Here is an 11,029-nt window from a genome sequence, read left to right on the forward strand (position 1 = left end):
AAACTTTTATTACCTAAACGTTTCGATACGAGCCATAAATAACCGGTTAGGTTAGATCACGGCATCTATTTGGTTCACCTGAAGAATAAAATAAAAAACCTTTTTTCAGTTGTTATTGCATGATATAAGAAATAGAATCTTTTTAAGTCGGATGGCCCGGTATTGAGGCAAAAACTTGTTTTAAATCTCATTGTGTGTGTCTATTTACAGTTTTTAACATTCGTAAAACGTTAAATTGAAATATTTCCGTTTGTTTTGCGTGGTATTTTTAAATAAACTTTAAATCATTTATATTATATTAGCTTCATATTAACTTTATATTACTATTATTATCATGTCAACTAATAAGGAATTAATCAAGAGAAGGGGAAATTTAAAACAAAAGCTTACTATTTTTGAAAAATTTCTCACCAAAAAGCAGAATGAAAAACAAACGAAAAATGTTATCGTTGAAGTAGAAATTAGATTAGCTAACATAGAACCAGTCATAGACGAATTCGAAAATATACAATATGAAATCGAAAACATGGCTGAAAATGAATCGGAAGAATTTGAAAACCGAGAAAGCTTTACAGATTTGTATTATTCGCTCGTAGCACAAGCAAAATTAATAATATCACCGAGTTCAGATAAAAATGAATGTACTAATCATCCCGTAGAGTCAATTTCTTCAAATTTAGATAGCACGCATTCAGTAAATGTAGATCAAGTTCAAGTCAATCAAGTTATTTCTCAAATTAAGCTGCCTACAATATCTTTACCCCATTTTCAGGGGTTGTACGGGGGGTGGCTTGAATATCACGATACGTATGATTCATTAATTCACAGAAATCCTGGAATCAATTCAATTCAGAAGTTCCATTATCTTCGGGCATCTCTAAGTGGAGAAGCTGCACAAGTTATAAGTTCATTAGAGATTTCGGCCGCGAATTATGATATTGCATGGAACTTATTATGCGAAAGGTTTGCAAACACTCGTCTTCTGATCTACAATCACACCAAGGCGTTATTTGCTTTGCAGCCTATTCAGAAAGAATCTTCTTCTCATTTACGTCAATTAATTGACAACATTTCAAAAAATTTGCGTTCTTTAGAATCCCTCGAGCAACCAGTTCATTCATGGGATACCCTATTAATATTCATGGTAGCCAGCAAATTAGATGCTACCACTGCAAGAGAATGGGAATCATACAAGCCTATAGGTGATCTTCCTACCTTTGAGGACATGATTACGTTCTTAAAGGGCAAGGCCGATCTTCTGGAAAAGCTAGAGGTATCAAAAATTTCACATAAGTCGGACAGACAGTCCAAATTCTCAAGGCAGCCGCAATCTTTTCTTTCATTCAATGGAAAAGCCTGTACGTTCTGCAACGAAAATCACAAAATCTTTAATTGCGCTAAATTCTGGGAGTGTTCAACTCAGGAACGAATCAATCATGCCAGAGAGTCCAAGTTATGCACAAACTGCCTTTATCCCGGCCATTTTAGCTCCAAATGTAAATATGGATCTTGTAAAAGGTGCAAGGGCAATCATAACACCCTATTACATTTAGATAGGCAAAAATCCACTCAAACTACCGACACTAATCAGCGGCTGGAGAATGAACCTGAACATCAAGTGTCTCTTTCGGCTCACTCGAATGGAGGTCAAGCGATTTTGTCTACAGCTGTCATTCAGGTATTCGATAAAAACGGTAGGGTTCATCATTGCAGAGCTCTTCTTGATTGTGGCTCTCAATCAAATCTGATAACGAGAGAATTAGCTGAAAAGCTGGCACTATCAATGTCAGAGGTCAATATCTCTATTGTCGGAATAGGTCATGCGGTTTCAAACATTCGATCTAAATGCACGGCAAAGATTCAGTCAAAACAGTCTTCATTTTTTACATCTCTTTCATGCCTAGTAGTTAATAGGATCTGTGATAGAATTCCAGCATATAGTTTTAACATTGGAAACTTAGCTATTCCACAGCATTTAAAGCTAGCAGATCCCAGTTTTCATGTTGCTTCAAAAATCGACATTTTGATAGGTGTTGACACCTTCTGGAAAATATTGTGTGTAGGACAATTCAGTTTGGGTCCTTCCGCTCCAATTATGCAAAAAACAAAGTTCGGTTGGATAATTTCCGGTCAGTTCAATGACAAAGGAGAATCAGTTTCGTATTGCAATTTCAGTAGATATGATTCAAGTTCTGATTTAAATGTTCAGCTTCAAAAATTCTGGGAACTCGAAGAGTACACGGAACCCGTACTTTCAGAGGAAAACTTAATATGCGAGAAACACTTTTCTTCATCTGTGAAAAGGAATGACGAAGGTCGCTTTATCATCAATATACCTCTAAGAGGTCCCGTTGAAAATATAGGTGATTCAAGGTGCCAGGCATTAAAGCGTTTTCTCAACTTAGAGAAAAAACTTCACAAAAATGACATTCTAAAAAGGATGTATACCGAGTTCATGGAAGAATACATACAACTTGGTCACATGTCAAAGGTTGATGATAGTCAACAGAACTTTTCGTATTATCTTCCGCATCATGGGGTCTTAAAAGATGATAGTCTCACCACAAAGCTTCGTGTGGTGTTCGACGGTTCTTTTCCATCTACCTCTGGTCTATCAATAAATGACATTCAGATCTCGGGTCCTACTATTCAGGATGATTTATTCCTAATTTTATTACGTTTTCGACAACATGCATTTGTTGTATCTGCCGATATCACCAAAATGTATCGTCAGGTACTCGTGGATCCTGAGCAACGAGCATTTCAGCAAATTTTCTGGCGTTCTTCTCCTTCTGATACTCTTAGTACATATCAGCTCAATACTGTCACATATGGCACAGCTTCAGCTTCATTTCAGGTTATTCGTTGCTTATTTCAGTTAGCATCTGAGAATCAAGATCTTTACCCTACTGCTTCCAAAATTATCAAGCGAGATTTCTATGTTGATGATCTTCTGACAGGTGGAGATTGCGCAGAATCGTTGTCAAACATATGTGAGGATATTAACAACATCCTGAACAGAGGATTTTTGAGTTAAGGAAGTGGGTATCGATTGATTCGGCAATTCTCAATAAAATTCAAAGCTCCAAGTGTCTATCAAATCTAAAGTCATTCGGGGGAGAAGAGAAGGTGAAGGTACTTGGTCTAAATTGGATGTGTGATTCGGACACACTAACATATACGGTAGCTGAGTTACCCAATCCTAATAAGGTAACAAAGAGAACAATTCTTTCTGGTATTGCTCAGATCTATGATCCTCTTGGTCTGCTTTGCGCTTGCACCATTACGGCCAAAATCATAATGCAAATTCTTTGGCAAGAAAAGCAAGGTTGGGATGAGTCTGTTCCTCAAATCATTTTCACGCAGTGGCAGAATTTCAAGGAGGATTTGCTTAGATTAAATAATGTCGAAATACCTAGGTACGTAAAATTAAAAGATTCAATATCTTGTGAGTTGCATGGTTTTTCAGACGCCAGCAACAAAGCATATGGTGCTGCAATCTATGTTAAGAGTGTTGATTCTGACGGACATGTAATGGTTCGTCTATTGTGCGCAAAATCCAAGGTTGCGCCCTTAAAGGTGATTAGCATACCTCGTTTGGAACTGTGCGGCGCACTGTTACTTGCTCGCTTATCTGAAAGGGTAGTCAAGTCGTCAGACATTCATTTCGATAAGGTCTTTCATTGGTCTGATTCTACTATCACTCTCGCATGGATACGCACACAGTCAAAAATGTTAAAGACCTTTGTAGGGAATCGTGTCGCTGAGATTCAGACGAAGACTGAAAGGAGAAGTTGGCACCACGTAGTTTCGAAGGACAATCCTGCTGACCTTGCTTCTCGTGGAATCAATCCCCAACTACTCATGTCTTCTGACTTATGGTGGCATGGACCTTCATGGTTAAAATCAAATAATTACCCTACAGATATTCCTCTTCCAGCTGACATTCCAGAGTTAAAGGCAGTTGAGGTCAATACTATGTCTGTCACATTAGATTTTTCATTAATAAAACAATTCTCTAGTTTGATCAAGCTAAAGCGATGTACTGCTTACATTCTGCGATTCATCAATAATTGCAGAATATTCAAGTCTTCCCTCCGTGAGAGAGCTTCAGGTGCTTTAACTTCTCAGGAGGTTTCGAACGCTATGATTTACTTAGTAAGGATGGTTCAGAATGAATGTTTTTCTAAAGAAATTCGCAATCTAACAAAAGGCGGGCCTGTAAGCCCAAAAAGCAAACTCATTTCATTACAACCATTTCTTGACCCAAATCAAATACTTCGTGTTGGTGGTAGATTAAAAAATTCATCTTACTCTTTTGAAAAGAGACATCCGATTTTGTTGCAACCTAACCATTACTTCACTGACTTAATTCTTTCAGACTTGCATGTTAAACTCTGTCATGCAGGTCCTCTTCTTCTTTTATCTTCTGTGCGAAATGAATTTTGGCCTATTCATGGCAAAAATGCGGCCAAGCGTATCGTCCATAAATGTATTAGGTGCTGTCGTGCAAATCCACCTAAAAATTTATCTCCGATTATGGGCGATTTACCGAAGGATCGCGTTGACCCATCCCCTCCTTTTTATATCACAGGCGTCGACTATGCGGGCTATTTTTTAATCAAAGATAGAAAGGGACGTGGATGCAAACTTTTAAAGGCATATGTAGCATTATTCGTGTGTTTCACAACTCGTGCTGTTCATTTAGAACTCGTATCCGATTTAACGACTCATTCATTCATATCAGCTTTTAAGCGCTTTATAAGCCGAAGAGGAAAGCCTCTTAAGATGTACTCTGATAATGGAACTAATTTTCAAGGTGCTAATCGCGAATTGAAAGAGTTTTATGATTTTATTAAGGCTAATGAACATGAGATTCAAGACAGCACAACATTAGAAAATATTGAATGGCATTTCATACCACCGCAATCGCCGCATTTCGGTGGCCTTTGGGAGGCCGGCGTTAAGTCAATGAAATCGCATTTAAAACGCGTCGTCGGCAATGCTCACCTCACATATGAGGAATTCTATACTATACTCACTCAGGTAGAATCGATCCTTAATAGTCGTCCTATATCTATCCTTTCATCAGACCCTAATGACCTTTGTCCTTTGACTCCGGCTCATTTTCTAATTGGAAGGCCTTTGACAGCCCTTCCTGAACCTGATATGATGTCCATAGAGGAAAATAGATTGAGCCACTTTCAGCGCCTTCAAAAAATGGTGCAGCACATATGGTCAAGATGGTCGAAGGAGTTTATAGGGGAGCTGCAGCAGCGAAAAAAATGGAGGCAAGTTGCCAAAGACATTGATATTGGCACACTCGTTCTTATCAAGGAAAAGAACTTGCCTCCTCTGGTTTGGCAGTTGGGACGTGTGGTCGAGCTGCATCCAGGTCCAGACGGAGTTTCCAGGGTGGTGTCCATAAAGACTATGAGAGGGATCATCAAGAGAGCAGTATCTGTTATCTGCCCTCTACCGTGCAGTGAATAGTGCTACTGTTTATTGTAAGGTGTATGTTTACAGATACTCTTGAACGATTTTACTTATTTTGAAATTATCAATTTGCATTATTTTGAAAGACTTTAGCCTTTCAAGGCGGGCGGCCTGTTCCGTTTTACATTTATTTCTATTTGTACAAATAGTCGTTTTATGGCTATACTAAAATGTAAGCTTACCAGTTTATTCAAACCTGTTTTTTTGGGTCTAACCGCCGCCTAGAGCGCGCGAATGTGTCCTGCGAGACGCAATAGCATTACAGTCCAAGCTTCGAAACAGAAAGGTTGTGTGTAACCGGCATATTCATTCAGTTTGTAATTGTGTTTAATACGTTTAATAAAAAAGTGTAACCAAAACTCTCATTTCTTTACAAATGTTATCTGATATAGGGTGTTCCATAAGAAAAAATATAACTTTGATTATACTACTATTTTTTGGAGCACCCTGCATAATTCACATTGGTCCTGTATATTTCTATGAAGAATTTTTTTTAAATATCAAGTCGTTTCCCGTAATACAGAGACCGGGGCGAATGCAATAAACCACCCTGCATAATATTTTTCTATGAAATAAAATGAACACTCCTGTCACAAACTACGGTTTCGTCAATAATTGTTGGTTATTGTCGTATTTCTGATTATAAAATTATTGTAATATTCACTTTCTTCTCTTACATGGAATATAATATCTAATAATACCTATTACATTAATTTATTTTAATTTTTTTTTATTTACAACAATCCGCTTCAACCTAAGAAGGTTATTAGCGGGATAGTAACAGTTAATTACACTTTGTTTAGTAAGTTGCAGTCTTTTAAAAACAGAAATAGTTTATTAGTGTTGTTAGAGTCTAAAATGTCTTTAAGATTGTCAGCTAAATGGTATTTAATTCTATGGCTATTGAACTTTTCACACTTTTCCACTAGCACATGTTTCACTGTAAGGGGTGACCCGCACTCATCACAAATTGGAGGTTCTTCTGTTTTCAGCAAATATTCATGAGAAAATTGGGTATGTCCAAGTCGTAAACGGGAAATAATTGTTTGCTTTCGTCTAGATACCTCGGGTGGTTGCCATGGTCCAACGTTGTTTTTTATCTCCTGAAGCTTTGATGATGTGGATTTCCATTTACTGTTCCAATTTTCGAAAATATGTTTTATGAAGTAGCTTTTTAGATCCATACTTACAGATTGAAGCGCCATTGGAATACTGTTATCATTTATGGCTTCTTTGGCATTTCGGTCTGCTGCTTCATTGCCTGCTACTCCAACATGTGATGGGACCCAGAGAAACTTGATTCTTAAATCTTCAGTATGCAATTTATGTAGTTCTTCCTTTATTAGTAAAGCTATTGGATGCTGCGTGTAAATTTTCCTTATTACGTGTAGTGATGACATAGAATCTGTGACGATTAATATCTTCTTCATCTTGTTCGCATTTGCATGTAGTATTGCTTGGTAGATCGCATAAAGTTCCCCAGTTAATACAGTTGCAGTATCTGGAATTTTATGTTTGTGAGTCTCTGTGTTGTTAACAAATGCCACTCCGACTCCATTTTCAGTTTTAGACGCGTCTGTATAGTATAGTATACTGTGTAATCGGAATGAGAGTTAATTAGATCTCTGAAGTGTTGTAAGATGAGATTAGGGTTAGTGCTATTTTTTTGGAATTGTAATAGACTGCAATTGACTGTTGGAATTTTTACAGTCCAAGGTGGAGATGAAGATATTTCTTTGTATTGATATAAGGATGGAAATTCCTGCCAGTTAAGGTTAAATCTTGTTGGCGAGCCGTCGTTAAGTAGGCATAAGTTCATAGTGTTCAAAACGTTTTCTAACATATTTCCCCTCGTTGTTGTTTTATTTGATCCCCATGTAATATTATGGCAATTAAAATCTCCCGTGATTATTCGAGGGGAAGGAATTTGTTGAAGAAGATTAAGTAGTTCGGGTTTAGTCAGAGTCTTGTCTGGTGGAACATAAATGCTGCAAATATTTAACTTTAGAGGGGCAAGTATTGTTACAGCAACTGCTTCGATATTAGTTGTGAGGTTTATATTTTGAACAGGTATATTTGACTTTATATATAGAGCTACTCCTCCACTAGCGTAGTTCTGATTGGGTGGATTGGTGCAAAATCCTGTGTAACCTTTCAGGTTGTGTGTTGAGTTATTTTTGAAGTGAGTTTCTTGTAACGAAATAAAATCTGGTGCATATTCTGAGATAAGAAGCTGTAACATTGTTAAATGGGTGTAATACCCATTTAAATTCCATTGTAATATGCTATTGAAAGTGATTTATTGTTTAGTTGAAGCACATGAATCACTATCGGGTTCAGATACTTCATGTTGTAATAGTCTTTCTAGCTTTTTGCGTAGTCGTGTGATTCGATTTTTTAATTTTGAGTCAGTAAAATGAGGATGAGTGTCTACAAGCATTTTAATAAGTAATGGTAAATCTGGTGTATAATCCTTAACAATATTATAGACATCTTTAGCTCCGCATGTCTCATTTAGTAACTCCCGAAATTCATCGTAATTTAAGACATATGATTTTGAATGTTTATTGATAAATCTTTTAGCAGCTTCTTCGGTTTCTATTGTTTCCTTGGATATTGTGTGAATTTGATTTTGTAATTTCTGATCAATTTGTATCTGTTGTTTTTGGGGTGAGTCTTGAGTGGGTGGTATTATGTTTTTTTCGGGTTCAGAATTGTTGTCGGCTCTTATTTTTTTGGATATAGGACTACTTTTATTACATGCTTCGTTAAATATATTAGATGCTGGTTCTTCTGTTGGAGATGGGGTTTCTGATAAATGTCTTTTGGTTGATGTTGATGTTTCTGTTGTTGAAAGGGATATATTTGACACCTCCATAGAATTTATTGGAAGAAGAGGACTTGATGAATTATTTGTTTGATTATCTGTTGTGGGAATCTGCGAGGTGATACTTTGAGGTGGATTAAAAGTTGGAATAGTATTTGGCATATTAGAATTGATTAGGGAAGAGGTTTCTGATGAGCATTGTGAGGCAAGATGGCCATTTTGTTTGCATTTGAAACAAAGCGATTGGTCGTTGGACAAAAATATTTTGTAGCTAACATTATCATGATTAACCATGACAAAATCAGGTATGGTTATATTATCTAGGGGTTCTATGTATACTTGACGCCTAAAACTGAGTATGTGACTATATTCAGGATTTGTAGCTCCAATTCTCAAACATGTTATTGGTGACATTAATTTCAAGCCTAGGTTCTGGAGAATATTAATTAACATTTCCTGCGGTATTGTTGGATGAACATTAGATAAGAGAAGACGTTCCGATGGAGTGACTAATCTACGTGCTAGAAGTACTTCATTATTTATTTTTATGGATCCCGTTTTATTTAGAAAGTCATCAACTACAGCTTTACTTGAAAGATAAACGCATACTCGGTTATTAGAGATTCTTGATGAATAAATAATATTTTTTGGTTGGACGAGTGGTCCTAGTTGCAAAAGATAATCTTGCAATTTTGCGCCATTAATTGAACTGAAGATGATGGCTTGTTCTTTCACTGGTAATTTTGGAGTAGTTTGTTGAGATGCAATAGTAGAGTACATTGGAGTGTTTTGAGAAGTGGTAGGAGTTTCCATTGTTGATAAAGTATTATTCATCATTTAATTTTACTTGAACGATTTATTATAAACATATTCAAGTACGGCCCTGGTTTTAATTGTTGTTAATAAAAAACCAGTCCGGTGTAGTGTTGATATGAAGATTTTATATGGATAGATTTCCAAATGAATATATTATTTCAATCTAATTAATGTTCTTCTACTCACGTTTTTGGGTCTTCTTATAACACTAACTTTATTGAACAGGTATATCACTTTTGTTAATTTACTATTGTGAAAATACTGGTATAAAATTACGAGTATATCGGAGCTGAAATTAAACACGCTTTGTGGTTCGGAATCAGGTCCGGTCTGTATTTTAATTTTCATTTCACTATTTTATTATTTCACTTGCAATTTATTTTTTCTACGAGCGTGCAAAAATGTCTACTTTCGCGCACGCATTTTAGTTGAGAAAGTTTTACTTTTCCGCACGCGTGTTACTTTTCCGCACGCGTTTTACTTTTCCGCACACGTTTTACTTTTCCGCACGCGTTTTACTTTTCCGCACGCGTTTAACTTTTCCGCACGCGTTTTACTTTTCCGCACGCGTGTTAATTTAGATATGTTAATATGGCCTTAAAGTAATTATAATACATGCAATAAACTAATATATAGATATTATTTACTAATTTATTTCAAATATATCTTATTGTGTTTATGTTTTAATGAAATTAACGCGAGAATTCGATGAAATAAAATAATTTTGACATAATATTCGAAAGTCAAATCAGTAGACAATAACAGTGGTTTTGAATCGTCGTCATGGAAACCAAGATCGTCGTCATGCTAACCAATTATGCTGAAACTTTGGTTTTGACAACCTTGTCAAAGAATTAATTTGTGTATGTATTTTCATATTAATTAAATTAGTTGATTAAGATTTGGTCATTTTTTAAAGACTCGTAGAAAAAATATTGTTCCTAACGCTTGCAGAAAGTCTCTTTTCCGCACTCGACTGCTTGCCGAACTCCCGCTTCGCGTCGTTCGGCAAACTGCAGTCGCGTGCGGAAATGTATGACTTTCTGCATTTGTTTGGACAAACCTAGCAGGTGCATTTGTTCAGAATGTGCAATTAATTCAATGGGTCTATTGAATAAAAAGAAGTATTTGCTTTTACTTACAAGTATTTAAGTATTTACTTAATACTACTTGAATAAAGTCATTTCTTTAATGGTTTATTCAATTACCGTTAAGTAAATACTTAAATACGAGGAAGTAAAAGCAAATACTTCTTTTTATTCAATAGACCCAATTAATTGATTAAGATTTGGTCATTTTTTAAACGCTCGTAGAAAAAATATTGTTCCTAACTCTTGCGGAAAGTCTATTTTCCGCACTCGACTGATTGCCGAACTCCGCTTCGCGCAATCGCGTGCAGAAAAGTATTACTTTCCGCACTTCTTAGGAAAATACCTATAACATAACAAAAATTGTTAATTACTTTCAAAATTGGGATATATTTAATAAAGAATCGACACAGAAAAATATAATAATTAATTAATTCTAATACTCTATCAGTTTCTGTATTTTTCCCTTATTTATCTAGATATTTATTTAAAATAAATATGTAATGTTAAGTTAATACCAAATGAAATATAAAATTTCTTAAGCCGGCCCATTTCAATACTTATATTTACCTGACTGAAATCCCTTTATTGCTTCGACTTTATCAGCGGGTTACTCTTAAATTCTGCATAAGTCAATTCTTAGAATTATTGTGACTGAGCTTTATAACAAAGTTAGCCTATTCAATTTTTTTTTGGATTTTATATTATGGGGCAGTACATTTATGTAGAATTGGAGCAACGCATAATATCTTGTGTAACTGTTTTTGCGCAAATTTCACGCTTTGACAGAAATGCAGAACAA

The 11,029-nt window shown here is 35.8% G+C and overlaps 1 protein-coding gene across 1 annotated transcript; it reads left to right on the plus strand.

Annotated features, from left to right (window-relative positions):
* Positions 1–334: 334 nt before the first annotated feature.
* LOC126885481 (uncharacterized) lies at positions 335–7,241 on the plus strand. The gene is made up of 2 exons (XM_050652056.1): positions 335–2,129; positions 7,207–7,241. The coding sequence occupies exons 1-2, from the start codon at positions 335–337 to the stop codon at positions 7,239–7,241; spliced, it is 1,830 nt and encodes a 609-aa protein (XP_050508013.1).
* Positions 7,242–11,029: the final 3,788 nt, after the last annotated feature.

Source organism: Diabrotica virgifera, chromosome 5 (genome assembly GCF_917563875.1).
Source record: "Diabrotica virgifera virgifera chromosome 5, PGI_DIABVI_V3a".
In the NCBI taxonomy this organism is placed as follows: Eukaryota; Metazoa; Arthropoda; class Insecta; order Coleoptera; family Chrysomelidae; genus Diabrotica; species Diabrotica virgifera.

What these genes read in the sequence shown, in the direction of transcription:
- LOC126885481 (XM_050652056.1), top strand. Translation starts at nt 335, where the DNA reads ATGTCAACTAATAAGGAATTAATCAAGAGAAGGGGAAATTTAAAACAA. An exon ending in GTTCGGTTGGATAATTTCCG is followed by an intron (nt 2,130 to 7,206) that starts GTCAGTTCAATG and finishes GAATTTTTACAG; the next exon opens with TCCAAGGTGGAGATGAAGAT.